At 41.3% G+C, this 14,586-nt stretch overlaps 3 protein-coding genes across 13 annotated transcripts in view; all 3 read left to right on the top strand.

The window, feature by feature from the left end:
• Window positions 1-14,586, top strand: part of LOC100649963 (longitudinals lacking protein, isoforms A/B/D/L) — a 159,508-nt gene that overhangs the window by 93,503 nt on the left and 51,419 nt on the right. The window lies entirely within an intron of this gene.
• LOC125385649 (zinc finger protein 525-like) lies at window positions 340-6,533 on the top strand. Of its 2 annotated transcripts, none has more exons than XM_048408703.1 (4): window positions 340-1,752; window positions 2,227-2,445; window positions 5,523-5,935; window positions 6,396-6,533. In XM_048408703.1, the coding sequence occupies exons 1-3, from the start codon at window positions 1,680-1,682 to the stop codon at window positions 5,762-5,764; spliced, it is 534 nt and encodes a 177-aa protein (XP_048264660.1). In that variant the 5' UTR covers window positions 340-1,679; the 3' UTR covers window positions 5,765-5,935; window positions 6,396-6,533. The 2 variants fall into 2 exon arrangements, with proteins under 2 accessions (XP_048264660.1, XP_048264659.1); XM_048408702.1 differs by having other exon boundaries at window positions 2,224-2,445.
• Window positions 6,816-9,261, top strand: LOC125385651 (formin-homology and zinc finger domains protein 1-like). Of its 2 annotated transcripts, XM_048408706.1 has the most exons (3): window positions 6,816-7,586; window positions 7,699-7,778; window positions 7,868-9,261. In XM_048408706.1, exons 1-3 carry the CDS (start codon window positions 7,579-7,581, stop codon window positions 8,200-8,202), a joined length of 423 nt encoding a protein of 140 aa, XP_048264663.1. In that variant the 5' UTR covers window positions 6,816-7,578; the 3' UTR covers window positions 8,203-9,261. The 2 variants fall into 2 exon arrangements, with proteins under 2 accessions (XP_048264663.1, XP_048264662.1); XM_048408705.1 differs by having other exon boundaries at window positions 6,816-7,778.

Below are 14,586 nucleotides of genomic sequence, written 5' to 3'. Positions count from 1 at the left end.
CTCGATATACCAATTGTCCGGTTGCCCGTCTGTTCGATGAAACTTTCTGACAGTAGTATTTTTCTTTGCATTTGACAGATTTCGTGAGGTCTCCGTTCATCTGTCAGCAATGCGGTCGAGCATACACGATGCTGTGCAACTTGAGGAGGCACATGAAATGGGAATGCGGAGGAAAACGGCAGTTTCCCTGTTACTACTGCAGCTACAGTTTCACTCAGAAGACGAGCCTGCAACGACACGTGACCGCGATTCATAAGATCGACGTTGTCAAGGAGGCGAAACCTAAAAATTACATTATTCAAACCCTCGAACAGAGCACGTCGAAATTCAATCGCTAAATTGTACTTGCACGCTATCATGCAGTTCACTTTCAATATCGCGAACCGCTAAGTATTCGCGACGCAACAATCTGTACATGCTATAATACTAAAGATTCGTTGTTTTCTGTTGTAGAGCAGCTACAACATCCGATTCTAGTTTTAAATGGCAGTCAACGTTACAATTTACGAGAGTGCCGTTCAAATCACTTAGAAAATTCTCATCTCTCCCTTTCCATAGCAACAATCCCGCGTATCCGCAGGATCCCCACCTCCATTCGAATCCTTCGGGACGTAGGTTGCTCCTTGTGTTTGCCTTTGCCCACGTTCCAACTCAGCTCGTCCGTTTCCTTCCGTATCCTTTTGCTATAACTGCTAGAATTTTTTCGTGACAGCAGCATCAACGAGCAGGGAGTGAGAAAGATTGTCCTTGGGAGGATCGATGGATCGATGGATCGATGAATCGATTCTCCCAAGTTAGCAATGATACTCTGGTCCCCATTGGTGCTACGTTGATTGTTCCGATATTTCTGTTTCGCGATTAACACAACTTTACTCTTTATGTTCCTCTAGGTCTTGCGAAGCTAATCCATCCGTCGATTGTTCGCGTTCAAGCATTCGTTTTCAGTCAGTCAGACAGAGGAAGAAAGAGAGAGAGAGAGAGAGAGAAAGAGAGAGAAAGAGTGAGAGAGTGAGAGAACGAGCGAGTGAATTTGTTCATCGATAGCAAAGTCATCCTGCATTCGGAAGAAACCTTAATCCGTCAGCGAAGAAACCGTATTCACGTCAAGAAGATCGCATTACCGTGAATCTGGCTCAAGAAGATTGGCTCAAAGACCTACCTGGTGACGTTACATCATCGAAGAGACAACCATGACAAGTGGCCACCAAACTGCATCCTCGAATTCGAAGATATTGCGCTAAGGATTATCGAAACACGCATAAACGCCTGCAAATTGCACCGTGTTTGATGGTTCGAGTCTCTTAACAGATTTTGGCTGAACGCATTTAACGTAGTCGGTGTTGTTTGTTTTTAATGGTATATTATCAAAGTCCGTTTTAACTTGTCTCTTAGAACGTCGATAATAATTTGATGTGACATCAAGTGTCTAACAGAGATAATAAATATAATAATACAATGTTCCGACAATTTTCAAGCATTTTCCGTAACGACCGCTCGTCTCCCACTCGAAGATTGGACGTGTAAACCACACGTGCACGCACACGATGATTTAAAAAGAAAAAGTTCCCGTTTGCAAATTTAGCGTTCGCCTTCTAAGTTTGTAGAATACCCTCGAGTTTATATTCTCCGATAATTTGTTCTCTTTATGTAACACGGAAGAAATAGAAATCGATCACGATATGTTCTTGCTCGTCCTAATCGATGCCGACACCTATCGAGGATATTCGTCCTGCGTCTCATTTCGATGTACAAGTATGTATACAATAATTATTACCGATCAATCTCGTCTTGAAGATCTTTAATTGACCGTTCGATCGTTACCGTTTCTCACCGTTGTTTGAAATGTACGTGCGAAAAGAATAAGCAAAATCGTTACTGGTCTCTTCTTTGTCTCTTCTTCCCTTCTCGTAGTTGCAGTGAAAGTGGGAATGAGAGCGCGAGTGAAAGCAAGAGCGAGGGTGGAAATGAGAATAAGAAAGTCAAGGAAGAAACGCCATTCCCTAATTAATTTTCTTTTATTTTCCATAACACCTTTCATATCTGTAATTTTTGTATTCGGGACACGTATCTTTCTAATCGCGAAGAATGCTTAAACTTTTCTTTCGGTAGATTATTCTCTCACTGTCGAATACTCTTCGGTTCGATAAACTTTCTTCTCTCCTTCAAATTTTCACGTTTCCTCTCGCCTTAACGTGTGAAATTTATTTGTTTTTTTTTTGTCAGAAGTACTGGATGACGAAATGTACCTAAAGTGTCCGGCGCCGATCAATGTCCACAACGATGCCGATCCATTAAGCCTGAATTCGAAGGATATCTTCGAGGAGATTGGATACCGGGCTTCTCAACATTGGGTACCAGAAACGGACAAACCTTACATATGCTCGAACTGCGGCAAAGGATACACTCACATATTCACCCTTAATCGTCATCGTAGGACAGTTTGCGGTAAAAGAAGGAATAACGGGGGCAAATGGAAGTGCGCGCGTTGCAAAAGATCCTACGCTACCAAAGGGAATCTCGATCGTCACATCCAATACGCGTGCGGTGTCAAAAGGAAATTTTGCTGTTTCGTTTGCCACAGCATGTTCACACAACGTTGCAGTCTGATCAGACATTTAAAAACCTTCCACGACAGTAACAACGATGATTAATTTCCCTAAGAGTATCAACCGATGAACATGTGCCGTGCGGAAGCAAAAAAAGTCCGAAGATTCGGGAGTATGAAGACACTCGTTTCAGAAACAAACATTGAATTATCGATTACGTTTAGGAGTATCAAATAGTCAGTAGATCATCGTTTTTCTGACCGAATATTTTGCCAACTGATTTTTTCAGACCGATGATCAGGTTTCTAAATGTGATATTTTCACGTCAAGGCAACCCTAAGAAATCGCCTAAGAAAACATAAAACGTTTCTATCGGAAAGAAACTTTTCTTTTTTTCTTTTCTTTTTTTTTTTTGTCCGAGAAGAATGTTCTCTAAGAACTTGCTGGTTTTCAAGATCGCTTACGAATTACGATTTTTCATTGTGTTACGTAATTTACTCTATAAAGTAGAATTTAAGTGAAAACAACATGTAGTCGTTGCTGTGATTTCAGTATTTGAAATTGTTTTGTGCACGTACATAAAAGAAAGAGAGAAACTCAGAAAATCTATGTAGAAACTGTTCAACACGTCGCATGTCCGTTGTTTATGAATATAAGTATCCTTTCACGGCTTAAGTAGTACATATCCTTTTGATAAACTCTCGGCTATTAAACAAAAAAAAATATATATACATGTATAATATATAAATGAGACGCAAAAAAAGATTTTTTCTAAAGGTTTGAGATCATTTGCACGCTATCATCACGATGTTCGCGATGGTTATGTACCTTTTCTTTGACAAATGTTTTATAGTTAGATCAATGATGTATTAAGGTACAAAACAGTGATACGCTTCGTTGTAATTTGGAAATGTTTTACGGGTACGAAAGCACAACTTGACACGAACATGATGTCTTCTCGTTATTGATTTTCTTATAGTTATCAGTGTGTCATATGTAGTCTCGTTCAAAAGATTATCGAACTACTGGTTCGGTATTCGTACATTTGAGCTAGGGGAACGCCATGTATTCATTCGACGTACTTTGGTTCGTCAAGTGATACACGGGCGAATATTATGTATCTTTCTAAAGTGTAACTTTGGATTAGATACACTTTGATGGTGTTGAATTATTTTATTCCTTTTTACTATGGTCATTACTTTTATTATTATTATTACTATTATTATTGTTGTTATTATTATTATTATTATTATTATTATCACTATTACTTCTCGTACTATTGCTATGACTACTGGTACTATTACTACGAATATTGCTTACAATACGATTATTATTATTATTATTATTATTATTATTATTATTATTATCATTATTATTATTATTATTATTATATTATCATATTATTATGTTAATATTAAATTTTTAAGACTGTGCTTCGAAAAAAGTTAAGGTATATATTCGAAATATATACTGAGGGAATTTTATATAGTAGAATTGGAAGTTGAAACAGGAAATGGCGGTTTATACTAGGTTGTATCGTAATTGTCAAATTGTGTTAAATTAAAAAAACTAAAAACTGTTAATTATTTTCGTTAACTCGTGTTTGGTAGTGATTGGGCTGTGAGAATTGTTTGTCCTACGTTTGCTATTATTTTTCTCAGTAATGACGTTAAAGACGAGTAACAGTAAATGGTAAAACGCTCATGTATCTAAAGTGATGTATATCCAATGAGGTCCAAGTCTGCATCGACTTTTACTTTATCTGGGCACCATGATATCGACAAACACGATTTGAAAAAGAAAAATTTGTTGTTGTATAAGGCGTTGCATGAGAATAATAAATATACACGGTTTACGTATCTCGTATGACGCTTTCCTTTCACACTGGCGCATCAAAGTGTAACGCTCCTTTACGGGAAATTCGGAACACCTGCTTCTAAACGTCTTTTCCTGTCATCGAACAGTACAAAGAAAGGGAAAAGGAAGGAAATAAGGAAGGAACTATGTGAAATCATTGCCGGGTACTTTTTCATTCGCGTCTTTCTTCATTCTACTTATTTACAAGATACAATTTGAAAATCCGCATCTGTGTCGCCCCTGACATCGAGAGATGTCGATGTCGCGTACCTTCCGACGATCCTCGTCTACTTTTTCTTTTCCTTTCTTTCTCTTCAAGCGAAAGGTCACTTCACTGATGCAACTTTCCGATGCTGTTTCAGCCAAAGGTCCGTTTTTTTGCGATCAGCTGCCACTCGATATTTGGAAACGTTGCAAGGACGAACTTCTCTGTTTGAAGTGTGCAAAGAAGTACAGCGACTGGAGGAGTTTGCGGAAACACATGAATTTTTTCTGCCAAATGGAACCACTTTATCCTTGCCCTTATTGCACGCACAGAGCTAGAATACCCACTCTACTCAAGTACCATGTGCTGCGCGAACACACAGCTTGCGCGTCAATGCAGGAGATCTATTAGCGTTTCACCATGTCCATGCTACTTTTTGTTATGAATTCGAGATCGGTGTGTATCTCCTTTGTGAAAGAAAATTCAAATGATGTGATTTGAAATCGAACGAATTTTATGAATAAATTATTGTTGTTGTTGTTGTTGTCGAGGCTGTCATGATCTGTAATAAACGTATCGTTTATGAACATTTTCGTACTTTCACGTAATGGTTAGTACAGACTCGTAAACCGTATCTCGATGTTCTCCCTTAGCGAATGCGATTAGTTATCGTCATGTTCCACTGGTATTCGGCGTCCACCGTTCGCCATCCATTTCCTTTTCTCTGCGACTCGGTAAATTTGAAATCGGTGAGACGCCGTGCATAGATCGAAGCTTACGTGATCGTATCGCATTTTGTTTTCAGACGGGCGCGCTCTCATTTCGAAGCGTTGCAACCACTTCGATGTTGATTGGATTTGATGAGAAAACGAAGAAGGGGCATCATTTCTAACCCGAACGCTTTTGGTTTTTAGGGGGTGGCTTGTCGGGCCAACAGTTGGACGACTCGCTGACGCCGGACCAGTCCGGCAAACCTGTCTTTGTCTGTCCGAAATGCGGCAAAGGTTACACCTGGAAGGCAAGCCTTCAGCGTCACTTGAGCACTGGTTGCGGATTACCACCGATGTTCTGCTGCAAATTGTGCGACTACAGAACCAGCAGGAAGGACATACTCTTCAGGCACATGAGACACGTGCATTCGCGACTCCCGGCTTAGCGTAATTTTACCTTTGTTCGTCGTCTTTTTCGTCGCTTCTCCGACCGATCGCGCGCTTCCAGAAGAATTCCGAGGGATCTTCCTTTCGTCAAGGCGAACGTTGAGAATTGAGAAACGTTGGAATTCGAACGACCGTAAGATCATCGAGGTGGAATGACTGCGTCAACAATGGTACATCGATACGAAACTCTTCCCTTTTCACTCTTCTCTTTCAAATATTTAACAAGTATATTATTTTTCAATTATTTAATAAACATGCGCACGTCCAACGATTCTACATTTTAACTAGTTTCTCTCTGTAAGCTTCGCTGCAAGTATCGTTGCAAGATTAAACGAACGTTACAGCGGTCCGCAATCTTCTTCTCTTTCGTAACGTTAGTGCACGTATGCTGAATTCTGGTTATTCCTTGGCCCGTTAAGCGCAAGCTTTACATCACAAGCAGGAATTACGGTGTACGACACTTCGTTGAGAGTTTGAGAGGCGATCGAAGGATGCTCGTGGAGCGTTTTATTCGTTGAACGAGATTTTGATGCGGCGTCGTACGAGTTCGCTCGATCCGAAGAGAACAACGACGTCGTCGAGGCATATTCACGAACTCTGCTTCATCCATGTTCTTTTGCTTTGTTTCAGGCGTTTGGAACGTACAAGGTTACGTGACTGACTACGGCCCCGTCGATGGTCTCCAATTTCCTCCGGAATTCGATAAGTTTAAGATTTCCGCTGCGACACAGTCCCTGTTGAACAGTCACAAGAGGCACATGTGCGGTTTCTGCAAGAAGGTCTTTCCCTTGAAGAACTTGTTGAGGAGGCACGTGCAATTTGGCTGCAAGATGAACCCCAGAAATTCACAATTCGCTTGTTCTTTCTGCCCGTACAAGAGCACATATAAGGCGAACATGGAAAGACACGTGCGAAATGTTCACGATACCGGCGTGTTAAAGTTTCGTTGCGATCTATGCAACTTTCGTAGCAATTATTCATTCTGCGTGAGAAGGCATATGAAGACTTTCCATCGTACGAGTGACTCGAACGAACCGAAGCAATAGTCGTAGACCGTTCGCGGCTACTTGTTTATTTTTTCCATCGTGGAATTCGAAAGGCCTATCGAAGTCGATTTACCAGCCATAGACTATGTCGTAGCACGAAAGAAAATAAAATTGCTGGCGGTTACGTGATTCGTACGCAAGATGTGCTTTGCATGTACATCGTCGTATAGGTGATTATACACGTATCGTAATATTATTCATAAGCAAAAGTATTTGTAACTATAACGAAAATCAGTATAATCTCACGCTCTCATATGTTACAGAGAGTTTCAGAGAGATTCACAGAGTTTCACAGAGTTTTAGATAGTTTTAGAGAGTTTTAGAGTGATTTTGTAAGAAATCAGTATTACGCCCCAAGCAAACGTTTATCATCGTTTGATTTCTTCGTTTATAGAAATCGGCGAGATTATGCTGTCGCGATCGTTTTCGTATCGTATAAAGAGCGAATAATATGATAAGCGCGCATTATTAATTAACGCGTGCCGTTAAACCTTCATTTTTTACTTTACAGTTTCCGTTTGTGTTCGCTATTTGTATATATTGTTCGAGAAGAAGGATTCGAGTTAAACGCGATCGATAAAATTCTCGCGTGAATCGGTTTTTATCGACGTTATAAATATTACAACATCGTTTATCGAAATAAGTAAGAAATGTTCTTTGTTAACTCGTCCGTGGACACAATAAACGATTCTATAGGTTTTACCAGCGTACCATAAACATGGTCGTCCCCTTGAACGTATCAGCGTTTGCTGCAAAGGCAACTACGTATGTGTATGTACGTATGTACATCGATCGCAACAATGTTTATTTTGTTTCTCGCGTTTCTTTAATAGTGAACTGAAAAAATGTGCGATGAAATTCAAGTATATGGCGAAGGTTATTTTCAGGCTTCTTCGTATGGAATGGAGTCGTATCAACGTAAAGGCGAGAAAGGAAATTTCTCGAATGTCAACGATGCGTATTATCTGTGTGTTCGATGAGAAATTATTACGTATCATTTCGCGAGGTTCGTGGTTGATCGATCGCATTAACCAATATCTGCTGTTGTTGTTTCAGCGTTATTATGGCCTTACAAGACCATCTTTGCGTTCGAGCCAGAAAACCAACTCGCTCGAAGGAACGATTGGCAACAACAGCAACAACAACAACGACAACAACAACAACAACAACAACTTCGTCAAGCTGGCAATTCGGATATTCGAGAGAGGAGTTTCGTTTGCGTGGACTGCGGCAAGGCGTACGCGGTTCACAGGTCGCTCTGGAGACACCTAAAATTCGAATGCGTCAATGCCAAGCCGAAATTGGCGTGCGATGCCTGCCCCTATAAAAGTCCTCACAAGTGGTGTATAGAGAATCACAAAAAGAGACATCACAGCAAAGTTTGCAATTGATAGTTTGTTCGTTCGTCCGTCTACGAAGATCGATGCACGAATTGAACGAGATACCCGATGCTTGCTCGTTACGAAGGATATTTTTAAGAAAATTCTTACGCCTCGACCGTACGAATGTAACCAACCCTGATAGTTTATCTCTTCGAGTTATGGATTTTTCGTCCTATTACACGAAATAAATTTTATTCCATGTTAGACGTCGACAACGACGTTCATGCGTGATTACACGTTAAAACCGTTAATGTTTCAAAGCAGCCCGAATACCTGCGATAAGCCACTGTGTATCATAATATTTACAAGCATAGTTCTTCTTTTTTTATTTTTTGCACGCGTAAATATTTATGTACAAAAATATTTCCTTACGTAAGAAAGCAACTTGTACGTAATGTTTTTCAATTTTTCTCGACTCTACGGATAGATCGAGCACGAATGTCCGCGATAGAAGCAACGAAACATCTACTCGTCCTGCAACAAGTACTACGTATAACGGTATTTTAATTAAGTCGAACCTTTCGGTGGGTGGTCTCGAGTTTGCACGTGACAACGAGGCGATAACAGGCGGCCTAGGGTGAGATAACAACGATCGAGTAACAATGCGAAAGACGAGGGACAGCGGGTGGATATAAACGATTGGGAAGCAATCGTTGTTTTTGATAATTGGTTGCACATAGTGACTTACGCTTGTCGTTTCGTGATTGATTTATCCGAATTTTGCAATCACGCTTGCATTCGAACGACGATTACTTGATTTCTATAATAAACCGATTCCGCAGAAATGCGTTCTATGTTGACGATTTCTAACCTCCGGTTTCCTATCTATGCCCACAGATTCATTCTGCCGATCGAATCGAGTCATTCGCGAAGAATAATTTGCGCGACGATCGATGCAACGACGCCCGTTACCGTTACCGTTACCATTACCATTACCATTACCGTGACGAATCGCGGATTACCATCTTTCAGATTTGATAGGGGACGCGATTCGATCGAAGAAGCTGGCCCTCTTTCTTTCCTCCGTACGTCTCCGTAACTCGGCTATTACTAACTTGGTCCCTTTGCTTTCAGCCTACCGGAAGATGTACATGGGCGACCAGGTTCTCGGCTATACGTGCACAATGTGCAGCAAGTTCTACAAGATGTGGAGCAACTATTTGAAGCACAAGTGCGAACCACCTCAGTTCAAGTGTCCCTTGTGTCCATTCGCTGCGTTCAAGGCCTTCATTCTACACGCCCATCAGGCCGAACAACACTTCAAGGTCACGTCACCGAACACCTGAACCTTCCGCTTCGAGCGTTTTCCGATCCGCGTCTCCCCGACGCGGTATCCGATTGCCTTAATTCGCGTCGAAGCTTCCTCGTGCCTGCCTGCTCCTCTAGCGGAAACGGTTTTCGAATCGACGACGAAACAACCGGTGTATAGCGGAACGCGCATACTTTGATTCTTATTGTTTGTTCTTGCTTCACATCACCGATTCGTATCAGAGTCACGTCCGTAATTTGCTTTTCGAGTCTTCCGTGCTTTCCACACCTTTCGCGTTTTCCCAACTACCAACCTCGATCTCCACGATTCGTTTTCTTCGGACCTCCCGAACAACGCTACGTATAACCATCTATAATCATTTCTTCGCGTTGCAAGTTACGATCTACGATTAATTGATCGAAATCGATCGGCGGCAAGAAGTAAATAGCGGACGTGGTTACGATTCGATCAGCGCACGCATTTCGTTTTCAACAAAGAAGAATACGGACTATCTCATCGGAAATGCTAGGAACGTCGGGCAGATGTTTACGTTTGATCCTGATTCAAAGATTGCATGCGTTCGTCGGCCGATCGTAATCGCCGTTCATTTTGTTCTTTCTTCGAAAAATGATGAAAAATGCAGTTTGCGTGGTGTTTCCAGTTGTACGGAAATCGTCCCGTTGATCGACCCGACCTTACGTACTGAACCTTATCGAGAGGATTAAATCTTCTTCTTGTACATCGCTAGTCTCGACTGTGTTCCAAATACGAAAAAACCTTATTTTTCCATCTAATGTTGCTTCGATCGTTATATATAATATTTACATCGTTTGACTCGTTCCTCCAATTCATCTTGTATTTTTTCTCGGAAACGGCATAAGTCACGTTCCGAGGACAACCAAACACACACGCACACATACAGAGTAATTTTCGCCAACTGTTCGTTATGCAAACGCGTGACTGATTTTACACCGCTTAGAATTAAGAAAAATTAAAATTATATAGTTAAGGATAAAGCATCGGCTCGAACTGCGTTGCTCCGCGTCGAGCACTGGATCGCACGAATGACGCCGTCGTCGCCAACTTGACACCTAATCCCCGCTACTCGTAAATGCATGTATTTTCGTAATACCAAAAATAAAGAAACAGAAGAGTATCGTAAACGATCGGAGAAACTGTATTTTTTAGGCAACCGATGCGACGACGAGAGCTTTTCTCCTTGTATCGACCTTTCTCTTTTCTTTTTTTCTTTCTCTCTCTCTCTCTCTCTCTCTCTCTTTCCCCCCTTTCTCCTCGACGGTCATATTAAGGGAACAGATTATGAATAGAGAGACTGGAGAGATCGTTTAACGACAGAAGCAAAGGACGACAAGATTTCTGCCAGGATCCGTAATAACGAGTAATTCGTTTTACGTGTTTCAGCTATCGTCTATCCTTGTGGTTCCTGCGGCAAGGCGTTCAAGTGGAAGAAAAGCTTGGTGCGCCACGAGCGAGAGGAGTGTGGGAAGAAACCTTACCGCTGTCCTCACTGTCCTTGCGTGATGAATCTTAGGAACAGTCTTGTTCGTCATTTGCAAGTAAAGCACGGACAAGATTGTCGCGTTAAAAAGCGACGAGTACACCGATCGAGCCTCCTGAAGGCTCAGGGTCGAAAGTTACATTGACACCGCGCCGGATGAGGAGGTTGTTCGATTACCGAGGTAATTTATCCGTACGGTGTTGTTGGATCAATGTTTTTGACCAAACAACAATTTCCGAGTTCTCGTTGGTAGGAGCGAAATTTGCTTTTCGATGCTCTGCAAATATTTCTCCACGAATAAAAGTGCGACGGAGCGTGCATACCCTGTTATATTTATTCGTAACGATCGTTATTTATTACTCGTTCAACGAATAGAATATGTATGTTCCTTAATAAATGCAACATCTATATATATAATTACAATTATATATATATATATATATATATATATATAAAAATGATAAAAACGTAGAAACCTATGTGAAAGTTGATATTTAGATACGTTGTGTTATCTATGTATGTATACGTTAAGCGTCGATCGCGAATGTCGATTTGTGGGATGTAGGAGAACATATCGGAATCGTACTGTTGAAAACTTGGTTGTTGTTGAGAACTTGGTTCGACGATATCGTTGAAATTAACAAAAGAGTTCGAATCGAACCGAAAGAAGAAAGTGCACGAAAACGAAACGGCTCGACGAAAGAGGAAGCTAAAGCGAAGGGAGAAAGAAAGGAAGTAGTACGCTTTGCTGATGCTTTTGTGGAGCGACAGCTTATTCGTGAAAAGCGGCATTGAACGAAACGTGTTATACTCAAAGATATCTCTCTTCCTTCCTTTCAGGTTTCCACACGTGCTGCGAATGCAAGAAAACGTACAGATCGAGAATGGCTCTAAATCGGCACGTCCGAGAGGAATGCGGCAGAGTTTTGTACACGTGTCCCTTTTGCCACAGCATCATGCCTATGAAGTTCAATCTGCTCAACCATCTGAAGAAGGAACACGGCTGTGTGGCTAGAATTTGAAGCGACCTAATCTCCGAACGGACTGAATCGTTCCTCGAGAATAAACATTTTTTCTTCCATACCGTATCTTCTTTCGTCTACAACGACAAAGTTACAACGAACTGAACGAACGTCATTCGCGATGATCGCTACTCGGTCGGATCAGCACAGCGACCATAATGCATATACGATGTCATATATATATATATGGAAAACGTTATGCGTTCGTTGAGTGCCACGACAGTTTTATCGATCGAATCACTAAATACGACAACAAGAAAGAAGCGTGAGATCGGTTCTACTCGATCGTTTCAACTAAAACGTTTCCTATCGAAGTATAACGTAGTTAACGTATCTATTGTGTTGGCAACTAAGTGATTGCGGATTTTATTATTACGTGATATTGACAAAATCCGCAATCACTTAGTTGTCAACCCAATACTTGTATCGCGCAGACATACGTTTCGAGGTAAAGAGTGTCAGTCAATAAAGTGTCATCGAAACAACCACTCGTTTCTCGTTTGATCTCGCCGACGAGGTGCAGCACAATTAATGTGAAATTACCGAGATGTGCGTGGGACTTGAACCGAATTATACGCAACCGAAGTATAATACTACGCTTATCGTGGTCGTCTTTCATCGGTATAGGGTTGATCCGGTCAAAGATGCCGTCAGTTGTTGTTAGACAGCTGCACGCACGCAACACATACGCGCGCGATAATGCTCTCTTTGATCCATCGATGAACGGAAGGACAGTCGTAGATGTATTTGTCGATAAAGATTACGGTAACAGGTATATACTCCAAGCGTTTGCCAAAAAGAACGATCGATCAACTGATTCTTCGACTTGGACTAATCGAAATTTGTGATTTCTTTCTTTCTTCTTGCAGATTATCTAAGTCTAACCGGGAATCGATCACACGCGTGCAAGAATTTTGGGTACGTGTACGTTATAGGTGCATATGCAGTGTCTCTATTGTTATAAAAGGACCAAATTACTAGCGCGTAGTTTGTCGGAAGATGCGCAAAAAGCACGATTGAAACGGAAAGTTGTTCGAGAGATGAGATCGCGATCGGACGCGCGAGTTCAGCAAATACAAATGTATTCGATCACTGAAACTGCTAGATGTGAAACCACGCAGCTACTGCAACGCGACTGGACACTTTCGCTGATTCGAGGAAACGTTGCCAGTTTAATTCGATACTATTGTACCGATAAACTTTGTCATCAGATTGGATATATTCGCGTTCCTGCTAATCGTTCCTCTGTAAGAGGTAATCTTTTTCACGTGCATATCTCTCATTGCGCGTCTTTCTCTTTTTCTTGACGAGAGAAAGAAAGGGAGATCGTTTGTAATATAATGTAAATTTTTCTCGATAGCATGCACACACATCTTTGTAAATAAATAGCAGAAATTAGCTGCCGAGCGAAGACGAAAAGAGAATTTTTGAATCGATCGATTAAGGGCAAATACAATTTGCCGGTACACGTTCGAGCAAGAGGCTGACATATCGTCCGAAGGATTACGACGTTGGACACGATAACGTCGTTGTTTATAACGGAAAAACGATCGGTGTTTGTAACGAACTCGCTCGAATCTCTTGGCTCTTGGCTCTAATTCTGCCTGCATCGAGCCACTCTGCACACGAAACACACCTAATAGAACGTAATCGCAATCGCGCGAGTGGTTTGGTTTCTGTAAAGGAACGATCGACCTCAGCACCAGCCGCGAGATTTTAGAGCACGTCCATGCGTATTTTGCGGTGAAATCTAGTCGAGCGTATCACTGACGAAACGAACGCGTTTCTTTTTCAGAATGGAACACCTGTTTGGCCTGCTCGAAATCGTACAAATGGAGGAAGTCCTTGCATCGGCACGTGCGAGAGAGCCCGGAATGTTGGCCTGTTCTCCTAACATCCGGAAACGGCGAATTCATCCGACAGATTCACTACAAAATGCTTTACAATGTTAACAATTGATTCGCCTCGTATCCCATGACTCGTCGATATTTGCGACAGTTGTAAAATGATTAAATGGACGCAGTCGCGCGCACCGTTCCTGCGTGGCTATTTCTCTTGTTATTTCGGATATCTTTTTATAGAAATAAATGTTGCATTATATTCTGATACAAAAGGCTACTGCGTTACGATTACATCGATTACTAAGCTCTCTTTACGGACGAACAACAAGTATGCTGTGCCGTGTACTGGCAGTTGTCAAGATGATTTTCCATTCTTTTTTCAGATTACTTCTCACGGAGATGTCTCGCTCTTTCGTATCTCTTTTCTTTTGATTATTTATGTGGATTGGAGCCAATCAATTTACTTAGCTTATCGTAGTAGATGTGACATATAATATTCTTTTTCGCGTTGAACGCGTCTCACATTCTTTTAACCTTTATCTCTAATCTTTATTTTTCTGTTTTAGCTGTCTCGTTAATCGCAAATTTACTCGATCACCTCCCGTAAAAAATCGAAAGTCGCGAAAGTGTTTTTGTTTCTTTAAATCTAAATGTCACCTCTCTTTCACAGCGGATATATAATCTGGCTGACGCAATGGTTTTTCACAGATTTCTGGCTACACTGTTCGACTAGGACAACGAATAAACCACGAAGGAAGTACC

The sequence above is a fragment of the Bombus terrestris genome, chromosome 9, assembly GCF_910591885.1.
Source record: "Bombus terrestris chromosome 9, iyBomTerr1.2, whole genome shotgun sequence".
Lineage (NCBI taxonomy): Eukaryota > Metazoa > Arthropoda > Insecta > Hymenoptera > Apidae > Bombus > Bombus terrestris.
The sequence above is the reverse complement of the archived record's forward strand: the minus strand, read 5'-3'. Positions and strand labels throughout refer to the sequence as shown.